This window comes from Staurois parvus, unplaced genomic scaffold (genome assembly GCF_062004578.1).
Source record: "Staurois parvus isolate SC_StPar_1 unplaced genomic scaffold, SC_StPar_1.0 ptg000099l, whole genome shotgun sequence".
NCBI classification, from domain to species: Eukaryota; Metazoa; Chordata; class Amphibia; order Anura; family Ranidae; genus Staurois; species Staurois parvus.
The window spans coordinates 5,718,039-5,746,020 of record NW_028317895.1 but is presented as its reverse complement, the minus strand read 5'-3'; the positions used below and the strand labels follow the sequence as shown (position 1 = coordinate 5,746,020).

Sequence of the window (27,982 nt, the reverse complement as noted above, 5' to 3'; positions counted from 1 at the left end):
GGCGGCACTGACTGGCACGGTTAGGTGGCACTAACTGGCACTGTTAGGCGGCACTGACTGGCACTGATGGGCAACACTGATTGGCAGCACTGATAGGTGGCACTGATTGGCATTGATAGGTGGCACTGACTGGCACTGATGGGTGACATTAAAAGGCAGCTCAGATGGGCACTGATATGTGGCATTGATGTGCACTGGTATGCACTAATATGTGGCATTGATGGGCACTGGCACGTGGCACTGATGAGCACTGACTGCTGGCACTGATGGACACTGACAGGTGTTACTTCTGGGGCCACACTGATCATCAGGGCACACTGATCATCAGTGCCCTGATGATCAGTGTATATATCCCCTCCGCGGAAAGACGATTACCGGCTCTCCTCTCCTGTCAGCGTGACAGCTCGAGAGGAGAGAAATGACGATAATCGGCATTTCCGTGTTTACATGTGATCAGCTGTGATTGGACACAGCTGATCACATGACCGAGCCGACATCTTTGGCTCTTTCCGTGATTCTCTGTGTCCCTCGGACACAGCGCACCGGCGATCGCCGCGCTGCACGCTCCCTGAGCCGCGCAGTGAGAATGGAAGGACGTCATATGACATCCTATCAGAACGAGAGAACCACCTTGCACCCGTCATTGTACTATATGGCGGGCGGAAGGTGGTTAAGGTAGCCGTAGACATAAGGTGACATTTTTCTAATTGAGCTGTTGTGGTTGAAAGTTTCACATCTGTAGCAATCACAGCTGCCACTTTTTTCTCCGGGGGGGGGGGGGGGGAGAGGTTAGCTGGCTAGAAAGGGCTCTATCCACGTGACAGACAGGCAAATATCAGCCTGTTTAGGGGCTTCCCTAGGAGGTGACAACAAGCACTTCTAATAGATTTTGAACTTGAGAATGGGCAAGATATGATCAAACCAACAGTGTGCTTAATAAATATGCCCTAAGAGTTTAACAGCATTTAACCGCCCATGAGCAATGGCGCCTAGTTATCCATAACAACTAATCTCAAATCCGTTTTAATTTGCTCATTCCAGGCTGCTAAATTCTGAACTCCAATTGGCTGGCACTAGTTACTGCATATCAGTATTCTTTCCATTGTAATATGACAGATGTTAACCAGTTGTGTATCCATCCTGCAGTTTAGTAGCTATCCATACTTTTGCACAATATATCTGTACTATTATAGTGAGTATTTATTGGAAATGCATATAGTCTCAGCTCTTAATCAATGAACCCCTTCACTGCCTGTGTGGGAAATACAATTATTGGGTCTGCAATCTCTCCAGTAATATATTTATTAATTTTTAAGCACGTGTCAAATAGATCCTTTATAGTTGGGAGGAGTTAATATTTGGCTCTGCACTGGTTCCAACAGTGACAAAGAATTATCCTTTCTCTGTACAACCCAGGGCAGCTGGTACAAAGGGCAGGCAGAGAGCAGAAGCCTTTGTGCTCAGATTCTCCTGCTAGGAAGTAATTCTGTGTCTGCCCCCGCACTCCGCCTGACCAAGAGCCCAACAGATGTTGCACAGATGTTGGCTGATTAGAATGCAGGCTGGTGGTCAATTAACCCACACCCTTCCAAAAAATGGAAAGGACAGAATATCTGACAGCTTCTGCAGTTTACTGACTAGGTACCACAAAAAAGGACTGTTGGAAATGTGTTAACATTATTATTATATTATTATTATTATACAGGATTTATATAGCGCCAACAGTTTGCTCAGTGCTTTATAATATAACGGGAGACAATACAGTTCAATACAAGAGGGATAGGAGGTTAACATAGAATATAGTAAAGATGGCAGAATTTAAAGTCACTCAATTTGTAAAAGAGAATAAAAAGTGTGTGCTATATATAAATGTGTATATTGAATGGCATCATCATTTTCATCTAAACTTATAGAATGCTAAAGTTTTTATTTTGTGCAAGAGAATTAATAACCAAAAAGTGCTCAACACTACTTGGTAATAAGGGAACATATAGCACTGATGGAACACTGCTAACACCCATGTGAACAGCCGTGCAGGCAGAAGTCAAAATTCACAAAACTTTGGGTTCCTGTAGGCCTTGATCTACTGGTTGTCTTGATTTGCGGTCCACACTCTTAACTTTTAATTGCCCAGGTTTTGAATAGTTCACTTTTAGTCCATTATGCAGACCAAAAAAGAAGATTTCACAATTTTGTCTTTGTTGGATAAAGTTAACATTTAAATTGAGTAAATCTGTCAGGTCCTAAAAATATAAGCTGGTTACATTACTAAACTACATGCACATAATAAACTGATATTTCAGTTTCATATAGATAATTCAGTTTTACATTGATTTTCAGGCATTAAATCACCACCGCCTATTCCATTGTTCAAGGTTTTGATGCAAATATTCCTTCTGCTGTATTAACAAACTTGTCACTTTACATAAAAACACACTCTGGTAGAGAAATGCCCCCATTGCAGTATGAGAACTGCCATTCGGGAATTCATAAAGAATGTCTATGGCCCTCTTTTAAATTTTGATATGCCTTTTACAGAACAAAAGTTGGTGTGGGCAACACATCCATGGAGTGAATAAAACCTGATGGGAATTCAGAGATACTAGTGCCCTATAAGGTCTGCTCCCCTTGAAATTGACAGCAGGCAGTGGACGAATCCAAAGCCAATAAGCCTTGGTTCACACCTATGCGTTTTTAGTGCGTTTGCAGAAACGCACTACAGTCCATTTAACATGGTTTCCTATGGATCTAGTTCATATCTGTGTGTTTTGAGCCGGTGCATTTTTTGGAAAGGGTCAGGGACCTTTTTCCCGCAGCAGACTGCGTTTTAGACTTCAATGGGCCCTCATCAAAAACGCAACGCATTTTGCATTCTTTTTTTTGCTAATAGGAAAGTATGATGGCTCTGTTCATGTAGTGTGACTTTGATGCAACTTTACACTCTTTAGCATCAAAAAAGTTTAGGAGTCTTTGTGTCCAAAGTTGCATGTACGGATTAAGGGCTAGGGTTAGAGGCAATTGTTAGGGTTAGAACGCTAACCTTAACAATTACCACTAACCCTAATGATTACCGCTTACCATAGCCCTAAACCCTAACTAACATTTAACCCTAGCCTTTAACCCCAACATTTAACCCTAACCCCAGCCCTTGACCCTAAAATTTAACCCTAGCCCTAACGTGACTTTGGACACATAAAGGTTCCTGCACTACTTTGATGCGACTTGAGTGCCAGGGAGTGTAAAGTCATGCTACATGAACAGAATTGTCATACCTTCCTATAAAAAAAAGCAAAAGCAAAATGCATTAAAAACATGTGTTCAAAAATGAAAAAGGCGTCAACCACAACTTGCATAGATGTGGACCTAGCCTAAACAATCTGTTGCAGGTTATAGAACCCACTTGCCTGTCCGTCACAAGGAAAAACAGATCTGATGACAAACTAGTTTCCCCATCAGACTCTGCCCACTGTAAGCATCACTGGTTGCTAGAAGGTTTTAAGCTGTGAACTCGACAGCATGCTTAAGAACCAGTGACAGTAGGTGAAGAAGCATGCGGCTTGCTACAGAGCATACAGAGACGGGCATGCTGCCTGTCTCTGTGCACCATATAATAGTTGGTCTTAATTACCTCCAGTTCTGTTATCCATGAATACCCATGGTTAATTTTTAATTTGGTGCAGTAATAGCACCACTTTGTAAAAGCAACACTATTTGGAACTTCCTGACTTTGCCACACATTTCAATCAGGCAACTACTGAAAATGATGGCTGGGCTTTTGGAATCTAGCGCAGGACCCTTTAAAGGGATATACCATCACAGAACTGTTGTAAAAGGTTTATTAAATTCCCCTGTCTGCAACGTCAAAGTTGGGATCAACAGAAGAGGCATGTTTTGGGCTATGGAGGAGGGAGAAGGATCACTGGAGCTAGTTTTTTCATGGGATGGGAGAGAATAGCGATTGTCTGGCCTGAGAAGGCTTATCCAGCGGATATCTGGTAATGTTAGGGGGTGGTTACAGTCATCGGGTCGATGCCTGATCTTAGGTAACCATCCAAATTGGGCAACGTTAATCTTATGTTTGTTGTGGACAGCTGCATAATTGGAATTGGAATAATCAAAAAGGTATTGGACACATTTTTTTCAGAATACTGTAAGACCAAACTATAGAGCCTGGTGTGACAATCGTGGCCTCAGACCCCAGCCCTTCTCACCAAACTCATGACCGAAGGACTAGCCAATCTAAAACCGCGCTGTCACGTGCGTAACAATGCCACGCCCAGCTGCACCCTGCACACAGATGTTCCAGCTAATGGACCACAATCTGTGTATCTGCAGCCTGAGAGCAATTGTTACTGGGTCAGGTTAATTACGCAATTAACCCTTAACACTGCCACCACCTCCTTTTTGTACAGAGAAAGAGGAAACGCGAGAATATCAGCAGTAACCCTATGATGTTTGAATCATCGTCTGTATACCACTGTCACCACAGGCAGGTTATACAGAGGTTTAAACACACACAGTCGCGCTCTTCAGAGGCAGGGGTGCTTTAGTTTGCATTAAAGAGCTTTAGAAACAGTTCAACACTTTCAGAAAGTAAGATTTATTACTAAAATGTCAAAAGGGTGCAATAAAAATATTTACAGGAAAAGATGTAGCCAATATATATATATAAATATACAGAAAAGAATAGCACAGCAAAGAGATAACAGGAATTTAGATAAAGTACTTGCCAGTCAGCCTTGGTTTAAGCAGCTTCCAAGTTTCAGAGCCAAAAGGATGCTTATATCTCCCACTGTTAGTTCCGATGTTAAAAAGGGAGATTCTTTAACTTCCTTCACAACTCAGCTTAGCATAGCTTTTTCTAGCAACTCCACAGGGTGTCTCCCTGAAGCAGTAAACCAATCGCCTTATTTGAGGAGGGAGTTGTGGGTGGAGACCCAAACTATGACCAAAAACTCTCAGCTTATATTATGGTTCATTACTTATTCTCGGTGCATTTAGCAGCCTTGCCACTAGTAGATTAATATGCAGACACATCTGCTGAACGGTTAGATATGAAATATCCGCTTGAATGGGTCACGAGATATAATTTTTTGCTCTCCTGTATATGTCAGGGGGTGTAATATACCAGGAGACTGGTCTTAAAGTGAGCCGTCCGAATATGGGCTCCATGTTTGTGTAAGTCTTTCATAATCCAAGATATGTAATCATAGGGGAACATGGATGTTGAATGTGGTGTCTGGTTTATGATTTCTGTGGAATGTCTTTGAACTCAGTGAAGGACTTGGTTTATGGCTTTACAAGCTCTTCTCTAGCAAGAGTTTCCTAGAAGAGGGGCACCAGCTAGTGAGGTTTATAGCCATGACGCCCTCCCAATGAGTTTGCTGCCTGTGATCTCTGTCATCAAACAGACCACATGTCACTCAACAGAGAGGGAGGGGGGATGAGGAAAACTAATTTGGGAGTGAGAGATACAATATGGAGGGGTTTGGAGCAAAATGGATGATCGCGTCCATCTCTGTGTGCATGATTGCTACACCTGGAAGTCCAAATTCTTTTATCTTACTTTGTATACATTTACATAGGAGGGCATAAAGGCACCAAAATATCATCGATCATCCAGATTTAGGTCTTATGCATACAGAGCTTAAGAAACACTGATTACACAGGTGTTCAAAACTTCTTTTTTTTTTTTTTTTATGCCTGTAAAAGCACCTGTATGTTAATCTATGTGGCCTTGCACACATAGGCACTTATAGGCAGTACAAAAACCCACTAATTGCTTTTGAGCATAAAAAAAAAACATGCATAAACACATCTATATGCACATACAGTTGTGTTAAAAATAATAGCAGTATGTTTAAAAAAATTAGTAAAGCTCAAAATCCTTATAATACTTTTTATTTCCATATAAGCAAATGCATTGGAAACACTGCACAGTCTATTTCAAATCAAAACATGAATAAAAATGTTTAAAATTTGTTATTACTTTACAGAAAGTGAAGAAAAAGGAATATTGGGCTACTTTCACACTGATTTGCCGCAAAAAAGCATAGGCATTTTTACTGCGCTTTTGCCGCACTTTCTAAGCATTATTAAAGGACACGTGACTTAAAAACTGCACCAAAAACGCTCCCCAGAGGCGTTTTCAGGTGTTTTCCATTGATTTCAATGGGAAGAGGCATTTTTGGGGCATTTTTTTTTAACTCACCAAACATGCCCCAAAAATGCTGCAAGTAGGAGTTTTTACACCGCACCGCAAGCACAACGCCTCAGTGTGAAAACATACATAGAAATACATGCACATGCATAGGGAAGCATTTTACTTGAGCTTTTCAGGTGCTTTTTTTAACGCAAAAACGCTTCAAAAACTCCTCAGTGTGAAAGTAGCCTTCAGCTGTTCAAAAAATAGCAATGTCTGCATTTTGTTTACAAACTCAAACTGTATAAACTGAAAAATGCTTGAAAATTTAGCTTTCCTGTTATTCACTGAACTAATATTTAGTTGTATAAGCACTGTTTCTGAGAACTGCTGTACATCTGTGTTGCATGGAGTCAACCAACTTCTGGCACCTGTGAACAGGTATCCCAGCCCAGGATGATTGCACTGCATTCCACAATTCCTCTGCATTTCTTGGTTTTACCTCAAAAACAGCATTTTTGATGTCACCCCACAAGTTTTCTATTAGATAAAGGTCCGGGGATTGGGCTGGCCACTCCATAACGTCAATTTTGTTGGTCTGGAACCAAGATGACTAGTGGGTCTGTTGGTTTTCTGTTACTCTGCTACACCTACTAGTAAATTATTTGCCATGTAGAAAGATAATGTATACCAAAAACAGTGATTGATCAGGTTAGTGATGTTGGACTGCTAATATTTTGAACACAGCTGTAAATGTACTCCAATAGCCAGAATAAATTATTATGCTTTTATGCTCATACGCCATATGCACATAAATGTGCATACATATTGTAACATTAGAAGTATTTTTTTGCCAAATATTTTCAAAAGCCCATGTGCATAAGGCATATATTTAGCCATTATAACTTTTTATTGTTTCTGTTGTAAAATAATGAGTGATGGATGAAGCACACGTATATAGGTCACAGAGCTCCTAAGAGTCTTTTGCTCACACTGGCCTACATATAGCCTAGGGCATATGTATTACATTGCTGTTTTCTGCCAATAACAATGAGTGTTAAGATGTATGAGCAGTCTTCTGTCTACATTATCTCTTTTCACAATTTTGAATGACTGCATCTATTTTAATCTCCAGTGAGACAGGTCATTGCCATATATTTTTAACTCAACTGAAAGATTTAGCTGAACAAAATCCTATTGAACACCTCGGGTGCAAAAAAGTCTTTATATATAAATTGCCTTCCTTGATTTCAGATTTTCCTTTCTGTAAAATGACTAGGTCAACCTAGATTTTGTCTATGCTATGTGATGATGGCTGGACATACACACCAATGGCTGGTAATCCACTGGCCACATTCAGCAACCTATGTGATCATTTTGTGACCAGGTACCTTTGCCCTTTTATAGATGAAATACATGGGCAGCACAGTGGCGAAATGGTTAGCACATCCGCCTGGCAGTACTAGGGTTGTTGGTTCGAATCCCAACCACGGCATCACCTGCCTGGAGTTTGCATGTTCTCTCTGTGCCTGCATGGGTTTAGTTTATTCTGGATACTCCGGTTTCCTCCCACACTCCAAAGACATGCTGGTAGGTTAATTGGCTCCTGTCTAAATTGTCCCTAGTATGTGTATGTATGAATGGGAGTTAGAGACCTTAGATTGTACGCCCCTTGAGGGTTAGGGACTGATGTGAATGTACAATATATATATATATATATATATATATATATATATATATATATATGTGTGTGTGTGTGTGTGTAAAGCACTGCGTAAATGGATGGCGCTATATAAGTACCTGAAATAAAATAATAAAACAATCTGCAATCCGGGATCAATTGCTTAGTGCCTCTCAGTAAAATACAGTAATCTAGCAAAACAATATAACTAAATCTCTTGCAAATAATTATACTTCTGTACAGACATGAGTAAACAACTGAGATACAAATCTAACTTTGCTATTTAAAATCACAACATGATGCAAAAATTCAGCATTTCTGCATATCCCTTGCAGGACTGTGAAACCATTTGTACCACCTAATGGCTCACCCTGATTTGCAGGAGACAGCAGGGACAACCTCTATCTCTTGGAAAGTTGAGAACCCAAGTGAACCTTATTATCAAGCACTACATGGTACACACCATTTGTCAAGTCATTGATAATCTCTGTGGTACTCCCTATGAGGGGAACTCTTGGATTGTAAGCTCCCAGGATCAGGCCCTCCTAACCCTCTTGTATTGAACTGTATTGTTGCTGTACTGTCTCCCGTTATATTGTAAAACGCTGAGCAAACTGTTGGCGCTATATAAATCCTGTATAATAATAATAATAACCAGGCAGATCAGGGTATATTGATAAAATAGGGCACATATACTGTATTTGCATGACATAGTGTGGAAACCTTCTGCAGCGCATCCTGAAAGTGAATGCGGCACTTCATAAACATGCTTGAAGAAGAGTTTATATAGGCTGTGTAATTACCAAATGCATAAAATGTCATCCAGTTCAAGAAATAACTGAAGAATGTTTGGAAGAATAGTAGCACCTTAGTGCAGTGAGACCTGGTTCACACCAATGTATTTTTTGCGATTTATCTGTTTAGCAGTGCTTTTTGCCATGCATTGTTTTTTTACGTGTATTTTTGAGGTTTTTTTGATGCGTTTTTTGTTTGGTCCAACTTTTTGTTGGGCAGATTTTTTTAAAAACGTGTCAAAAACACACGACATGCGTTTTCTGTAGCGTCTCCATTGAAGTCTATTGAACCAAAAACGTTTTGTATTTTAAAAAACGTCCCTGACGCTTTCCAAAGGGCTCTAAAAAGCATAGCTGTGAACTTGTCCCATAGGAAACCAAGTTAAATGGAATGCAGTGCTCTTTTGCAAAAAGCACTAAAAAATGTATTGGTGTAAATCAGGTCTAAAGGAGCAGCACAAAACCCTGATAAGAATGAACCATTGTACAACACCTCATTTACATGTGTCAGGAGGTGCTAGCCCTAGCAATTGCTCACATGAGGTCCAATGTTGCTTTAACCACTTCAAGTCTGGACACTTTCACCCCTTTCCTGTCCAGGCCAATTTTCAGCTTTCACTGCTATCACACTTTGAATGACAATTGCACGGTCATGCAACACTGTATCCATATGAATTTTTTTAGCAATTTTTGAGACAGATAAAACTTTCTTTTGGTGGTATTTATTCAACACTGAGATTTTTATTTTTTTTCTATATAAATGAACAAGTCCAAACATTTTGAAGAAAAAAAGTTTTTTTTTCTAAAATTTTGCAAATAAATAATCTTCATAAATCTTGGCCAAAATGTATTCCTCTATCTTTTTAGTAAAAAAAAAAAACCCAAATTAGTTTATACCCAAAAATTATTTTTTCAAAAACATTTGTTACATTTTTATTTTTTTTATATTATTTATGTTTTTGGGTTGGTTTTTTTTTTTTTACCATACTGTCACCCTAGCAGTACAGTGTCATCATAGTGACACTGTACTACTTGTGTGGGGTGATGAATATTTTTTTTTTCTTTTTTTACACTGATTGCTTTTACACCCATAAAAGCAATCATTTCTCCTTCTCTCTGGCTGCATTTTTGCAGCCATTGAGAAATACTTTGAGAGCTGTGATTGTTCACATGGTATAAGGTTGTTGTGAATAGCCTTGTGCCATGTGACCTCTGTGATCATTCAGAGTTCACAAGTAGTAAGCAATGATATGAGGAAGTGACATACTACTACTATTCATGTGATCACTGATTGGCCAATCAGAGATCACATGAATCGGGACCTCACACAGAGGTCCCGTACAGCAATCGGACACAGCGGGCACCGGATCGCGGTGCCGTGCGCTCCCAGGTAGCATGCACAGACAGTGAATGCGGGGTCCGTTTACAAATGGCAGCCTGCTTCGGCACTGCTCCTGTCCGTCCGTTTATGTACATGGGCCGGACAGGATATGGTTAAGATTTAAATATCTGAATATCAGCTCAGACTTATAGTATTACATTACACAGTATAACAGAGCGTCAAAAAGAGGTGAACATTGGCCTTATATGATTATATGACAAAGAGTTCTTAATTATTAAGTGCTAATTTTCAAGTTGCTCCTCGCTAGGATAAGACAATTGAAGTCCCTGTAAATAAATACCTACTTGAAGGGTGGCACGTTCAGTTATTCACTCACTTGAAAAACTATGGTTGCCTCTGCTCTCTGACACTTCTGGGTGAGTCAGATAGCATGTTCCTTGCTGGGTGGTGTAGTTCCTGCCATTAGGACATTTTTTGTGTCTTGCAGAAGCTGGCAGGAGGAACCACGGTTCCTAGTGTGGGACACTCTGTCCAACATACCTAGCTCTGCAAGATAGCAGATATTGAACTCTCAGCCCACTGATCAACATACTCTTTTACAAGGTGGCTCATAATAATTTTTTTCAATGCAATCAACTGTAGCAATCTATCAGAACCAATCTAATGTTAATTCTGTTCTTATAGTTACTAGACGTAGGCATGGCAATTAAGTGTAAGAACTCTATAGTGAATGAGGTTGCATGTGTTAGTGAGACTTACTTAATAGAACATGAGGCCACAAATCCTCTTTTCTTCAAGATTAATTGCTTTTAACAAGTTCAGTGCAGGTTCAGTTTCTTTTGTAGTGTCAGTAGAACAATGTTTCCACTAAGCAAATGCATTTGCAAAGAGAGATGCATATCTTGATGTTATTCAAGTGGAAGCATTGAAGTATGTGTGTATATATATATATATATATATATATATATATATATATATACAGTAAATTCCCAGGTAATAAAGATAGTCCCAAGTCTAGGTCAGAAGGTTTTATGGAAATAATGTAAAGGGTAATATTATTGAAGTAGTAGCTGTAAAATGCTTGTAAGCAGGTATTATATTTTTTAGTCTTTCAGCCACATCCATTTCCATCTGGTTCTACAATTTTGTGCAGACTTGCACATTAGAACATTTTTAGGAGTATTCCTTTGGTTTAAGATTCTATAAATGCTTGACGTGAAAACAAAATGAATTCTAGATATTGAAATAGGGTCATAATTTATATTATGTCTATCTTACATTAAGTACAGTTGTAGAAAATAGGATGTTAATAACTAATGCAACCTGGCAAATATATCATACCCTTGGGCATTATGGAAACATCCTTCTCTCTGCTTTTAAATAAATGTCATATTTTAGTGTTCAATATTCTCCATGAAGGAAGAACATTGTATTCTGATAGAACATGCTGATACCAGCACTGCAGCTGCCCCTGTCTACAGCTATTCAGGGAAGGATAGACTGCAGCAGACAGATGTGTCCGGGTAGTGGGCATGCTTGTCTGTGACATGACATACATTCACAATATATAGTCATCATGTTCCAATATGAACATGTTTAAAAGTAAGACGTCATAAATACATATTTCAGATATAATGAAATGCTTGGCCTCAAAAGAGCAATAATAAGCATTCATGGAACATGTGTAATGACTAAGCCCCAGGACGTAGCACCTTCTAATGCCATCCCAGCACTTTCCCCGTCTGATGACAGATGTCTGCTGGTGCAGGGAGGGGTGTTATCCTGCTTTCTTAAGCTGTGCACTGTTTGCCATTTTATTACTAGGCAAGGCTAGAGCTGTTTTGTAACACAACCAAAGCCCAAGTGAACTTTCAGTTTAAAGCCTCATGCACACTGAGTGTTAAAAACGCTGCTTTTAGGGGCATCTGGCATTTTTTTTCTGCCTCTAAATTCCCCTCCATGTTGGCCTATGTGTCTATGCACACATTAGAGGCATGTAAGGGCAGGGGCATTTAGAGGCAGAAAAAATACCCCACCGCTAACACGTCCAGACGTCCAGGAACAGCAGCATTTTGGCAGAAATATCGCTTGATGCCCACCCTCCCCCATTTTCCCCACACTCTCTTCTTCTGTCTCTTCTAAACCCCCCCCCCCCTCCTTTTTTTTTTTTTTTCTCCCCCTTTTTTTCTGTTCCTTTGCCTACCCTTGACCCCTTCAATTGGAGGGTACGGGCTATTGTGTTTTCGAAATGTGTTTATGTATTTGTAGTAATAGTTATTTTGAAAATTACTGCGTTGAGCTGAGTTGGTTAACTGCACTGTATTCTTTCATTGTATGCCAAGTAGTTTTGAGCCTTAGCGCCTTTTGAATATTGAATGTCTGGACTGAAACATTGTAGACCAACTATTACAATCTACATACGGTGTCTCTATTTTCTGGACAATTTTACAGTGGATACATTTTATTGTTTCTGCTGTAAATGGATATCTTTATGAATGTTTTTTTCTTTTTTTTTTTTTCTTCTTGACACTACAGTACTTTGAACATTTGCGATCCATGTTAAGCCTAGTGCCATTGGGTTTTGTTTTATACCTGCTCTTCACAATAGCTAAATATAAAAAAAAAAAAACACAAAAAACCCCGCTTGGCACGTGTAAAACACATCTAGGTGCACAGTATGGCTAGGTGTATCAGAGCATTACTTTATTTCAGTGGCCAGAATAAATCATTATTCTGGCTAATTTAAATGAATTATTGCCCAAGTGCTTGATTCGCCTGAATGCATTCAGACACGTTTATACGTCCGGCATTTTTTCTGTAAAAACGCTTCTGCCAGAAGAAAAGGCGTATAGGAAAGCTGGGCAAATGCCCTGTGTGCATATGGTCTTTATCAACTAAATACATGCCAGGTTCATTAACACGAATCTTACAGTTTGTTTACTTTGGAAAGAAACCACAATGGAAAAGTCAGTTTCTTCCTCCCTGTGTTCAAGCTGTGGATCCTCTCTGCTTGCCAAGTATGATCTAGAGTTCTCTAATTTTCAGGGAGCATGGGCTTTACTGATTGTAGGTTTAATCTGATTTAAAGGACAACCCCCCCTCCGCCCCTTCAATGGTGCTGATTACCTGGAATATTATCTACCTTACTCCATTGATCTTTCCTTTTCATGCTGCGCATGTGTGCCAAAGCCCAATTTATTACTATGAGTAAGCCAAAGGACCACTGGAGTCTACTAGGAATATGGCTACCAGCAGGAATAAATGAGGTTTGTCACATGCATGTGTAGTAGTCAGCCAGGTCCATGTTGAGGGAAATATTGCTGTTTCGGTAAAAAAAAAGATAAGCATCATCCCAGGTGGGCTGCACTCTGGGTTTCTGGGGATTTGTTAAAGATTAAATTCACAAAGGGTAAAGTTAAAATAATAAACATGTCATACTTACCTGCTCTGTGCAATGGTTTTGCACAGAGCAGCCTCGAACCTCCTCTTCTCCTAGCTTCTCTTCCCCACTGAGTGCCCCCCATAGCAAACCACTTGCTATAGGGGCACTTGTGCAGCCTCACTCCCGAGCCACGCCATGTGTGCCTATTGACATACAGAGTGTAGTTCGTCCCTGCCCCTCCCCCCCCCCGCTCCCTCCTCACTGGCTGTGATTGACAGCAGTGGGAACCAATTGCTTCCGCTGCTGTCTTTGAGTATAAGGGGTGGGGCTGCATACAGAAGGTTGTTTACCTTAATGCAGAGAGTGCATTGAGGTAAAAAAAACCTTCAGTTGCTAGAACTGCTTTAAAGTGATCCTAAAGCCTAAGCAATTGTTACCTTAATGCATTCCCTGCCTTAAGGTAAAAATTTTTTAAAAAGCAGTATTGCACCTTCACCCAAACCCCCCCAACTCATACCTACAGTACCTGAGTCCTCACTAAAGCGCTGTGCCCATCTGTAGCTGCTCGGTTTTCTCTCCCTGCTCTCATAGGCATTGCTGAGGCTGCTGTCCGTCACATCCTGTGACAAGAGAGCAGGGGGGGGCTGAACTTCACTGCCTGTGTCTATGGATGCAGGCAGTGTGGGATCAAGCCTACACAATCCCCCCATAGCAGCTTGGTAAGGTGCACTTGAAAATGAGGGGATTCCAGGAGTGCCAGCAGGGAACCTGAGAAGAGGAGGTTTGGGGCCGCTCTGCGCAATTCCATTACACAGAGCAGGTAAGTATGACATGTTTGGTATTTAGAAAAAGAAGCAAAACTTTCCAATCACTATAAATTGGATTTTAGAATATAACTCCAGACAGAATACAATGTTCGCAATAAATATTAATATCAACAGTCATTTACCTTAGTCATTATTTTTTTTAAACGTAATGGCCAACAAAAGTTTCCAAAGTAGAGCTACAAGAAAAGCTAATGAGACATGCTGCTGGAAATACACACCTCCCTTAACATGATTCTTTCCAGCTTTGGCTTCTTTCATGTACATGAAAATACTGTGATTTCAATTCTTAGACAATACCGATACAACACACGGTTTCAAAAATAAACAAACCATGCACATCATGATTCAGCCATGTTCTTTTTTTCCCAGTGGCAGCATTAGAACATTAGGTTATTTTACCATAAGATCTAACATTTAAAATAACAGTAGCTGACATTCATGAATTACTGAACATATGTATACATTTGTAAATTCTGCTGTTGCTTTATATCTTGCATGTGTTTAAATATGTGCCAGAGGTGAGGTCCTAAATAGCTGTGAAGGGTTTATCACTTGTGTATGCCCTGATGACTCTTCCACTCTGCAGTAATGTAAGCAGCTGTAATAGGATAATGACAACAATGATTTGTATAGGCTGTAATGCAGGCTGAAGTAGTAGTTTATGTCCATATGGAAGAGGGAAGCAATAAAGAAAATAGACTTTACAAATAACAGTACTTGTTAAAGCAAGAGTAGATGATACTCATAGCTACCGAAGCTTCAAAGGACTCCTTGCATCGCTCTTGAGTAGATTGTGCTTAGTATATTAAAAGATGGCGAGGAAAAAACCTAGACACGTTTCTGTGAACTTAATAACCCAAGCCAAACCGTTACGCATCAGGGGTTTTGTAAGGATGAATCTGAAGAGAACACCGGGTACAGAAACGTGATTGGGTTATCATTCAAGATATATAGCTAAAAGGACCTACATAGTATATGCAAGGTCAATTAGCTGATCACAGTATATATTACAGGAATGTCCTGCACATCTTTACCACCAGTATATATCACCAGTAGTGTCACAACAATCTGTGTCACTGTTATATTTTATTGTCCTATTATATTTACACTGCAGTCAGTGCATCTGCAGTTTGCTTACAATAATCAAATTCAAAAAAAAAAATCTATATTTTTACAAATGCACAGAATTTCCCTCATTCATTGAACAGCACACATCAGGAACAGTAAACCATATATCTTACAGGTCAGTAATATATCATATGATACTATAAGGCAGGGGTGGACAAATTGAATTATAAAATTCCAGAGTAAGTCTGTCCAATCCAGGAGCCAGCAGGATTGTTTAGAAGCCAGCTCCATTGACAGCAATTAGATAGAACCACAATGTTAGGTACCAGTTGTAATTTTCAGGAAGCATTGGCTACCTGGTTTCTGGGATTTGTCCAGCCCTACTATGGGGATAGACAGGACTTAAAGTATAACTGAAGGCAAAACTTTAGTTTTAGATAAAGTGGAGAGGGATTACACCCCTGTCAGGTGTTTATTACTGCATTCCCATTTAAAGTGGCTGTAAACCTCAGACAAGGCATAGCCCTCTATAGTGTGTACTTGTCTCAACTAAGAGCACTAAGTATAATTTCTATCTGCTACTTCATTACTATGCTATCAGCATGAAACACTTCTGATACGTTTTCCTGACACCAAGAGAAAAAAGGTGATGGGAAGGGACCTCCAGCTGATTGACAGCCTCAGCTCTGTCCCTGTGAGCTGTTTGAAGGGGGAGGGGGGGTGTCCCCCCTTTCATTCAATAAGCTCTCAGAATTCTCACTCAGCTCTACAAAGGTGTAATTTCAGCTCTTCGCCCCCTTTTTTACTGAAATTTCAGACAAGTTTTATAAATCCTGCACTTTGAACAGATGTAGAGAAGAAACGCCTGCAGATAGACAGACAGATAAAACTTTTGTAGGAGGCTTAGTTTCATCTCTGTGTATCACCTGAGGCAGGGCTCAACAAATCCCAGGTCGCCAAAAAAAGTCATCCTGGCGCCTGGGTTCACACACTGCCTCCCACTGACTTCAATGGTGAATCGCGCCCCATAGACTTCAGTGGGAAATCACGCCCAATAGACTTCAATGGGAATCGCACCCCATAGACTTCAATGGGAAAATGCCTCTCATAGACTTCAATGAGAAAACGCCTCCCATAGACTTCAATGCGAAGACAGCTCCCATTGACTTCAGTGCAAAAACTCCTGTCAATAGCAATCCTATGTGAACACTTATCTCCACATTGACACTATAGCCTATCACTTGGGAGTCTGGAGCACACTTTACAAACTCTCACAGGACCCTTTTCATAATGGCACTCAAAACTCAATATGTGTGGATCGCATCTGTGTGAACCACCTAAATAGGAACACAAAATACCTAGCGTGTCATACGAATTTGTGAGTTTTAAAAAAAATTCAGAATCACATGTGTGTGAACTAGGGCAGCTCCATTCACACCCGTGATTGCAAAGTGAAGGTTCTGGTGCCATTATTTTCAATGGCGTCAAAAACTTTGTGCAGTTTTCGTGATTGTTGCGGGAAAAATCGCATCAGATGAAGTCTCAAACGCTGACAACCCATGCTACACTGAAAGAAAACTGGCTCCTAACTTTTTCAGCTGGCTCCTAGATTCACAGCTAATTTGTCAAGTCCTGAACTAAGGCCAGTCACCTCACTGGTTATATGTACTTTTAGGAGGTTTGCCCTCTCTATTTGTCCTGAAGACTAGGAGACTAGTTCTGGTGACCCTGGTGACTACGAGGGATTTTCCTCACGTAGGAGGATTTCTTCTCACTTCCTATGGTGGCTATTGGATATGAAGTAAAGGGAAATCTCCCCAATGGGACATAGATGGCAAAAAGAAACACTTGACAGGGGTTATAACCCTCCCTGGCTCTATCCAAAATAATTTAAAAAAAAAGTTATAGCCTTAACTTCTACATAAAGTGATATTAAAATGCCGAAATTGTCACGGTGAGGGAGCTCACTTTGAGTTTTAGGTATCTTGGTCACTACACCAGTCACGCTTTTTTTTTTTTTTTTTCTGCACCTGCCGCTTGTGCTGAGCCTTTTGGCCAGGACCAGAGGAATTTTTTATTTCTGGCCGAATGGCCTGCCATAGTACCTCACTATGGCACAATAAGCACTTTTTCACTTCCCCCCTCCCTTTTTTTTCATGTTTGTTTGTCGCTTGCACTTTTTTCACACCACGTATGCACTTTTTGACTTTACGATTTAGTATAGTGTAGATCCTTGGGCCTGCCCTGAAAGTCTTTGGGGGGGCACGTGGCCTTTTAATCAGGGTTTCCCCCTTTCATGGGGTCTCCCTTTGGAGAGCCCCACTTAGTACTAGGGATTGCCTTGCGTCTGCATGCCTCCTGAAGAAAGGGGTCCACCTGGTGTCGGCCGGGTGGACCTAGTGCGTGCCTCAGTCCCTGTCAGGAGCCTTGCGCCCCAGGGGATCAGGGCTAGGGCCCTTTCTCTTTAGAGGAGGGCTAGATGAACACCCTGTGCACTTTTTTGTGTGCTTCACTTTTGTGCGCTCACTTTTTTTTTGCACTGGGTGCTAGTTTTGTGTGTTCACTACACCACGGGACTTCAAATTAAGGTGGTATTAAAGTCTCTTTTTTGTCTGAAATGGAATAGGGCTTTAAACTTACCTGCTCTGTGCAAGGATATTGGACAGAGCGACCTCTTCTTCTGGCATCCCACACCAGCGCTGTCTGCTTCTCCTATTCTGTGTTTGCCACATAGCAAGCCGTGTGCTATAGGGGCACATGTACAGGCGCGCTCCTGAGCCAGGCTGTGTGCATCCACCAATGGCTCCTACTGCCTTCAACAATTTGTCCTCTGAAAGCAGGGAGAGAAACCAGTGCTGCAGATGAGCTCATTGTTGGATCGAGCGAGGACACAAACAGCAAGTACTGTATTAAGGTACGAAAAACCTTTTGACTTTATTACCTCTTTAACCAGTTGCCGCCCAGCCTATAGCTAGATGGTGGTCGGACGAACAGCTCGTCCCTCTGCGTGGACGCCTTATGGCATCCTTTCAGGAACGCGCATTGCACATGCCCGCAGGGCCATGCTGTGGTGTGATCGGTCACCAGCCGTGTACCTCGGACACAGCCAATGACAGATATGTGTACTGGCCCCGTTGCCAGTACCATATGACCTGCTGTGACCAATCACAGCATGTCACATGACAGTTGTATACAATGGATGGCTTCCTTTCATGCCATCCATTGTATACAAGTGTGTCTAGCTGTGAATGGTCACAGTGATCACATGCACAAGCTGGGCCAATCACAGCCCAACTGTGTCATGTGATTTGCCGTGGCCAAATCACAGCTAAGCACAAAAATAAAAACCCTGAATGAATCGATGTCATTCAGGTAAATGCTTGCTTATAGCAAAGTAATTCTTTGCTATAAGCAAATTGTGTAAAAAAAAAAAAAAATACTGATCACTTCCCCAAAGTAGTACAATGTTACTATGGTAACATTATACTACTTTGGTCATAGTGAAATATGAAAAAAAAAAATCTTAAAAAAAGAGAGAAAAATGTAAAATAAAAAAAAAAAATTTGCAATTTTTTTTCGTACTGTCACCAGTGTCCCTGATCCCTGCCAGTTATATGATGACACTGTACTGCACTGGTGACAGTATGTAAAAAAAAAATAGTGAAAATAATTTTTTTAATTTGTTAATTTTCTGAAAAATTATGACAAAAAAATTACAACTTCAAAAAACTTGCCATGCTTGTTATGAAATACGTTGGACTGTCTACTTTGCAAAAAGAGGTAATTTGGGGGATATCTGTACTGTTCTGACATTCTTGGACCTCAAGAAATTAGATTGGCTGTCTTCAGGATTGATCAATATTCAGATATATCCCATAGTTTATGAACTCTATAACTTTCCTACAGACTAAATAAATACTGATTTGGGTTATTTTCTCCAAAGAAATGTAGCAGAATACATTTTGGCCTAAATGTATGAAGAAAAATCATTTATTTGCAAACTTTTATAACCGAAACAAAGAAAAATGTGTTTTGTTTTTTTTTTTCAAAATGTTCGGTCTTTTTTTGTTGATTTAGCAAAAAATAAAAACCCCAGTGTTGATAAAATACCACCAAAAGAAAGCTCAAGTTGTGTGAAGAAAATTATAAAATTTTAGTTTGGGTACAATGTTGTATGACTGTGCAATTGTCATTCAAAATGTGAGAGCGCTGAAATCTGAAAATTGGCCTGGGCATTTAGGAGGTAAAAGTGCCCGGTATGGAAGTGGTTAAATACAAAAGGCAGATGTATTTAGGTGTTTGGTGAAGGGGGAGGCATAGACATTGGAAGATTTTTCACCTTAATGCATTAAAGCAGAACTTTGTGCATAAATATTAATTCATCTTTGTATTCATACCTTTTAAGTAGCACTTTCTTCTTTCCATTAATAGCTATCCAGATAGTGATAAAATAATGCTTTCTTTAGTGCTTTAAGGTGCTCTTTCCCCTTAACTTCCATTGGATAAGACCAGTGGCCGTTACACTCTGTCCACCTGGCCACTGGTCTTGTAACTTCCCCACTGTAGTACGTTAGACAGTGAGCAGATGTAATTACACTCAATTCACTGTAGTGGGTGGATCCAGGAATCTCAGACTCCCAGTCTGATCCACCCACTTTAACTACAGCTGTGTCTCAGCTCTGTCCACAGACACATACACAGCCCTCAGTTTCACCCTCATCTCTGCCCGCACATGCGCCCATCATGTTTTACATTTCCCTTTGCATCATGGGAAAGGTAGTTTTGTATAGCAGTGTGGTTGTGATGTGGCAAGCTCTAAAGTCCTTCTCTTAGCGCTCGGAAGCAGAGTGATTTTCTGTGGAACACTGTAACGTCACAGTACTTTACAGTCATGGAGATCTCAAAAAGTAAGCTCTTTTTGGTTATAATTTGGCAGCGGTTAAATTGGGCCAGCAGAGAGCATCTTGTAAACATAATATAGCACAATTCTGGAGTTCATCTTAAAGGTAAAAAAAACCTTCTGCCTTTAAAACCATTTTAACCCTAAACCTATATTAGAATTAGTTTGTTTTACTGCGAAGTAAAACACATTTAAAGTGGTTATGAAGCCTAAAGATTTTAACCTTAATGCATTCCCTGCATTAGGATAAAAAGTGTCTCCGTATGTGTTTCACCCCTTCACCTCCCTATATATTTACCTGCGTCCGATCTTGATCCAGCACTGTGCATGTCTTCAGCTGCTCTCTCCTGTGTTCTCTCTCCAGAGAGAGGGCCCAAACTGCCTCCAGGTATGATAATAAAATTAATTACCATTTTACAAAAGAGCAGAGTTTTTTAATACCCATCGGGGCCCCTTGACTCCATAGGCTATTTTCTGAAAAAAAGCTGAACTTAGTCTTTATGGCAGCAGATTTTCTGTGCCTATATGCTCCTGAGATGTTAATCCAGTCCTGTATTTATCTATATATCTAAAAAATATTATATACAAAGTTATAGGTTTAATAAATGTGATTTTGAAAGTCAGTTTCCCTACCAGCAGGTACTGTAAATAAATACTGGATCAATTTATCAGTATTTTATTATCTGTGGATACCAGTACAAAAAGAAACTGAAAGCTGAGTTCCACTCAAAAGTGGAAGCTCTGCTTATTTGCCTCGTCCCCCCTCCACTGCCATATTTGGCACCTTTTGGGGGGGAGCGGATACCTGTTTTTGACAGGTACCCGCTCCCACTTCCAACTCAGTTCACCACGGCGAAGTGTACCGGAAGTTCGGCACCCTCCTCCATCCCGCAGTCTCCTGGGAACTTTCACAGTTTTTGTAGCTGCTGACTTTTAATAATCACTAAAACGGCTGGAACTCAACTTTGAGCTGGCCATAGATGGATCGAATCTCATCACAACCAGCCTGTCGGATTCAACATCTTCATCACTGTGTTCCCATGTTGTGGGCGGCTCCCCCTGCCCCTCCTCCCTGCCGAGAGAACACAATGGCTCTGCTCTCCTGGTTGCAGGAAAGAAAACCGCCCTATCTATGGCCAGCTTTGAGCACAAGTTTATTCATCTCTGTATACTTTTCAATATCTCTCTTGTATTAAAAGAGGTATAGACTCCAGAGAGAGATATCATATTACCCCTGTACAAATCATTAGTAATACCTCATCTGGAATGTGCAGTTCAGTTTTGGGCATTAATTCACAGAAAGAACATTGGGGAACTGCAGAAAGTACAGAGAAGGGCAACCAAACTGATAAGAGGCATGGAGGAGATCAGCTATGAGGAAAGATTAGAGGAACTGGATTTATTCTCTCTTGAGAAGAGGAGATTAAGGGGGAATATGATCAACATGTATAAATACATCAGTGGTTCATATAGTGAACTCAGTGTTATTCACCCTGAGGTCATCACAGAGGACAAGGGGGCACTCTTTACGTCTGGAGGAAAAGAAATGTAATCTCCAAAAACTGAAAGGTTGCTTCACCATGAGAGCTGTGAAAATGTGGAATAGAATCCCTCAAGAGTTGGTTCTGGCCAGCTCAGTGGATTGCTTTAAAAAAGGCCTGGATTCTTTCTTAGATACACAGAATATAACTGGATACTAACATTTATAGGTAGAGTTGATCCAGGGAATATACGATTATCTCTAGGAGGCATGCTTTGCTGGGGTTTTTTTTTTTTTTTGCCTTCCTCTGGATCAACTGTGGGTATAGGATTATAACTTTTTTTTTTTTTTTAATGGTTGAACTGGATGGACTTTTGTCTTTTTTCAGCCAGACTAACTATGTAATATGTTGATAGTAAACATTGGTGTTGTAATTCGATTAAGTAAATACTGATTCCCTGGAAGGACCTTTGCCATCATTTAATTCATAGATCTGATGGCCAAAATCCAATTTATCCTACCTAGTGACCAGGATGGTAATAGTTTTCTTTGTGTTTTATAAGGTCATTGCTTGTGTTTTCCTGAAATGTCATCTGGCTGAATTTACAAGCCCCACATGAATAAACAATAGGCTAATTAGAGATGTTACTAGTGTCAAGGAAGAAAATAGATCACTATAAAAATGCATTGATTTTTTTCCTGTGCTTGAATGTTAGCCAGTTATTGTTATGGTCCCAAGTTATGCAGATATGATGTTTTATTGTATATGGTGTAATAAAGGTACAGAAAGTTTCTACAGATCCACACTTACCAAGCCCACCTCACCTTACCCATATACATACCCATCTCTCCAGGGTTGGGACAAGTGATGGGTGGGAGGGACAATTGCCCTGGGCACAATGGTTTACTGCAGACATGGGAGCACCTTTCTTCTGTTACAAGGCTGACAGGAGTAGTTACAGCAGCAGTAATTTTGACTAAAAAGTGACTGCTAGGCATATAATTCCATATGCTTGCACATTGTGAGTGGGGGAAGGGGTGCAGTTTGGCATCTTTGCCCTGGGCTCTGGATGGCATTGTCTTGGCACTGCATCACTCACTTAAAGATCTGCTTGTATCCTAAATCTGACCTACAAAGTCTGTACCTACTGCCTGTTTCTGTTTTTACCACCATCACGTTAAAGACAAAAATTTTCCAGTTACTTGAGATTGTATCTTAGCCAATTTCTGGCAGTCTTTCTGCAACACAGCAGAGAGACTGTTATTTTACAAAGGAACTGCCAGGGATTACTATGTGTTTATTGCATTGAAGTGTAGTCACGAATACCAGCCAACAGATATTAGACAGCAGTAGCGCTTAGTATACCAGCGTCAGGTGGTAGTCATGTCATGTGACCAAGAGCAGAAAACAACACTTCATCAAAATGGTTGACTGCTGTCTATCTCTGATTACTAATGCTCTCTAAAATCATTAGATCAGATCTTGGCCGTCTACACATTTCCCTGAACCTAAACAGGATGATTGGTAATGTTGGACCCCAACATGACCCATGGCCTAACCCTTCTTAATAGTTATGACACGTGTAAGGTTACATGTACACAGGAACTGCTGTAGACCTTAATTCTTCTGGCAGCAGAAAACCGCTAAACAAGGCAAAAACGTGTGTAAACGTGGTACCGTGCTTAGCCACATTTAGCTGCATTTAGAGCTTGGACGTTTATTCATTTCTTTGGCCAGAGTACTTGCCATTGAAATGAATAAACATTTAACTGCTCCTAAATTCTGATAAAAGCGTGTGCGTGAATGGACACATAGGCTTTTATTGATTTGAGTTTAGGGGCTTTGACAAAAAAGCAGCAAAAGCTCCTAAACTCACGTTTATTAGCAGCAGTGTACATGGATCCTAAAAATTTTTAAAAATAGGGGCTGTGTGTGGCAAATCTACCTAATCAGCATCGCATAGTCAAGCTGGTCTAAATCAGGAAGCAAAAAATGCTGTGCTTTCATGAAGTGTTGCTTCCTGTATTTAAGATTATGAATATGCAATGATAGTAGTATGCACAGATACAGAATAGCTCCCTCTGGCTACCAAAGATCTTGGCAACCTTCAAGAAACAAGCTTGTTAATGGTGTCTATTGAGAGACTGGTTCAGAATTTTATAGTATGTATACATGTAATTATGAACTGCATTTGTGTTCCACCCTTCCAGACCATCATCTTTACTCCTAGAAGTAGAAATTCTATTTCTACAAAGTACCTGACCTGTCCAAAGCCAGACAGTGTTTCTAGGCCCCAGCTCAAATGCATCCTGTAGTGCAGTGGTCTCCAAACTGTGGTCCACGGGCCACATGCGGCCCTTTACCTGCCTTTATCTGGCCCTTGGGGCACTATTCCTGTCATTGATACATGGGATTATTCTTTCTACTGACACCAACAATGAGGCACCATTATTTCCATTGACACCAATGGTGGGGCATATTTCCTTTCACTGACAGCAATGGTGGGCCCCCTTTCTTTCCACTGACACCAAAGATGGGGCATTATTCCTCCCACTGACACCAACAGTGCAGTACTATCCCTCCCACTGACACCAATGATGGGGCACTATCCCTTCCACTGACACCAATGGTGGGGCACTATCCCTTCCACTGACACCAATGATGGGGCACTATCCCTTCCACTGACACCAATGATGGGGCACTAACCCTTCCACTGACACCAATGATGGGGCACTAACCCTTCCACTGACACCAATGATGGGGCACTATCCCTTCCACTGACACCAATGATGGGGCACTATCCCTTCCACTGACACCAATGATGGGGCACTATCCCTTCCACTGACACCAATGATGGGGCACTATCCCTTCCACTGACACCAATGATGGGGCACTAACCCTTCCACTGACACCAATGATGGGGCACTAACCCTTCCACTGACACCAATGATGGGGCACTATCCCTTCCACTGACACCAATGATGGGGCACTATCCCTTCCACTGACACCAATGATGGTGCACTATTCCCCCCCCACTAATACCTATGATGGAGCACTATTCCCCCACTAATATCAATGGTGGGGCACTATTCCTTCTACTACTAACAGTGATGGGGCACAATTCCTCCCACTACTACCACTGATGGGGCACAATTCCTCCCACTACTACCACTGATGGGGCATTATTCCTGACCACAGGCACTATAATTTTTTTTCACTTTTACTGAACCCCAAGCCCCAGGCATTTTCTACTTCCACTGGTCACAGTGCTGCCCTCCTATAGTCGAGGACAGTCGGCTGGCCCTTTGTTTAGAAAGTTTGGAGACCCCTGCTCTAGTGCATATGGTACTTTGTATTCTGTGTGCAGAGTACATGATACAGTATAGTAGCAGCCAGGTACCAAAAAAATCTGGCAGCATGTGGGCAGCACTGAATTTACCATAATGGCATTTGAAGACAAATGCCTAGGGCACCAGGGTTGAAGGAGGCATCAAAAGCTTGAAAATGTACAGATTGTGAAAACTCTATTCCTATTTTGTTTCCTTCTTCTCCAACTTTGGATATTAATGGATAAATTCAGCATTAAGGCTGTAGAAGGAAGTGGGTACAGAGGATTAAAGCTGAATTTTAGGTGTGGCTTTTTTGCATAGTTATGTTGGTCCAGCTTGGATCAATGTAGGTATTGAAACTAGAGTATATACTGTATGTTCCATACTTGTGGGTTCGCTGTGAAATCATTGCAACAGGTGTTGCTACTAAAATGATCACCGCTAACTCTGAAGTCCTGTACTGAGCGTTGCCCTACTACTGAGTGAACATAGGGGTCACTCGCTTGGCACAGGTGCCATTCAGAGAACATTTTCCAGTTTGACGTCACGGCCCTGCCTTGCCCAAATTAGAGACCACTTTGCGTTTATTTGAGAAAATGCCAGGTGTTCTCTGAATGGCGCTTGTGCCCAGAAAACGACCCTCTGTGTTCACTAAGCATCAGGGCAGCCACCTGGTACAGGGTCTGGATGCTGGTGGCAATCAGTGTAGTAGCAGTGAGTACTACAGAGATTTCCAACTTCCACAGAGATCAGCCAGTTATGGCACATGCATACTTACATTGGTCCAAGCTAGCGTCAGAAGGAACTGTTGCCCAGGTCAGCATGTCTAAATACGGCCCAGGTATGGGCATTAGACTAATGATTTCTGTTGCAACCTGTAATGATGAGGGTGGGAGACAACATTAGGCAACATGTAATGTGCGGTTCTACAGAAGCTCTTTGGGTAGGATATGCTTTTGTTTACAACGTACTTTAAGTTGGTGTCACAAGCATAACATTTGGTGAAAAGTGTATTAGGATGGTCACACTTTGTTGATTCATGATATATTAGTTTGTATACCACAGAATGTGTTTATATCTGTTTTAATCTGTGTTGTGCTTACCACCTATAGCAACCCATATCAAATCCTGAACTTTTTTCTCCTACAGGCAAAACCCAAGGAATGCGTCTATAAATGTTGGACAAGGTAAGTGACTGAATTAATTTGATTTAACCTGTAACTCAGGTACTGAAGTTTTACTTTGTTTCCATACATTTTCTTTAATTTTTATTCCTTTTTAAATATAATAAAGTAAATCCGCACTAAGCTAAATGATGTAACGTGCTTAGCTTCAAAAGCAAACCTCTCAAATAGCACTACATATCTTTTATATTTCTGTTGCATTGCCTACATTACAGCCTGCAGTGAAGTAAAGTGGTAGTAATGTCTTTTGTTTAGGTTGTACCTACAGGTAAGCCTATAATAGGGCTTACCTGTAGGTACTGTGAATATCTCCTAAACCTGCACTGTTTAGGAGATATTCACGCAGCCAGTGACACCACCGGTGATAGCACTCTGAAGGAACGGAGCCATGCCGGACCTTCAATGCCCGTCTTGCTGCCAAGGGCTACCACACACATGCGTGGGAGTGATATCATCGCGGCTCCGGCCATTAAAATGCTTGGAGCCCACAAACCCAGAAGGAAGACTGGGTGAAGATGGCAGCGCCGGGGAGCCGTGGCAGCTCTGCGCTGGAGGGCTCCTGGTAAAGGTAAGTCTGTGCATACTAGTATATTATCACCTAAACCTGCAGGGGCCCATTGTCTTGTTTTTTTGTTTTTCTGACAGTTTACTACTGCTTTAAATATCTACAAGTCACTTCTAAAATGAAGCAGCTATTGAGCTGTACAAATTAGTTGAATTAGCTGCTGCTCAGTATGTGGCACTTTTGTTTGTTGAAAGTCCAGCCCATTCCTAGCTAAGTTTAAACCTGCTCCCATGATGCCCCAGTGGCCGCTTTCAGTGAAGAGAAGAAATCGCCGACACCAGATGCAGAGCCATAGGCTTACTATCTGCTGTCTGCTGTCCTACTTCTACACTGAACTCACGGCTGACAGCTGATCATGTGACCAGACAGGCGCACTCTCAGAATAAGTAAGTATAGACATATTCCTTTCACAGGGTAGGTAGGGTTTAGAAGTAGGGGGGGGGGGGGGGGCAGATTTAAGCTTGGTTAGGAATAGGCTGGACTTCCACTTTAAGAAAGGCAGCAGTTTCTTAGGTCTCTTGTCACAAGGAGGTAATGTCTAACAGTCTTTTATAACTTCAAAGTAGCAGCAGGGTTTGAAAGTAAAGTATAGTGGGTTTTTTTATGTATTTTATGGCCAGGGCTAAAAATATATAGGGCAACAAATGTATCAACGGTGTTTACCCAAAAACTGTCAATTTCAATCTAGTAAGCGCTGGTAATATATTTTTGGTGATTTTTGTAAGAATTTCAGAGGAGTTCTTGTTTATCAACTCTCTCTTGTCTACAGAGATCAGTAGCTCAAGGTGAATTTAAACACAGGACTAACCTTACATACAGGGGTGGATCTCTGCATGACCAACATGACCATGATCTAGGTCAGTGGGGCTGACAAGGGCAGTCCACAACCACCCACACATCATTTTGCAGACAGTCACTTATTCTTGTGTGTAAGAAAGGATTTCAGATTCCTGCCTGCTGATTTGGCTAACACTTCTTGCTTGTTCATTTTGTATGGAGAAATAAACTAAATAAAACTGAACTTCTAGCAAAAAATATTTGGCATACTGTTTTAGTTGTCTGTTCAAGGTGTACTTAGGCACTTTGGCTGAAAGTGGCATGAAGTGCACCCCATCTTGAATAAAAATTTTTTGCTGCCATTAAAAAAAAAAAAAATGGAAAAAAGTGCAGCAAAAGGGAATGGAGAACCATGAGGAAAGGTTAAAGATGAGCAGATAAATATACAGATGAAATACATTCATGTGAGCTGTTTTACCTGCCAAGGATTTGTATCTCTCATTCTTTCCT

The 27,982-nt window shown here is 40.9% G+C and overlaps 1 protein-coding gene across 2 annotated transcripts in view; it reads left to right on the top strand.

Moving 5' to 3' along the window:
• PDLIM7 (PDZ and LIM domain 7) overlaps positions 1-27,982 on the top strand; it is a 164,701-nt gene that overhangs the window by 119,717 nt on the left and 17,002 nt on the right. For both annotated transcript variants that reach the window (XM_089671137.1, XM_089671136.1), the window contains exon 6: positions 26,096-26,133. In XM_089671137.1, the coding sequence (XP_089527263.1) occupies positions 26,096-26,133 (38 nt within the window). The remainder of the gene's footprint in view (positions 1-26,095; positions 26,134-27,982) is intronic.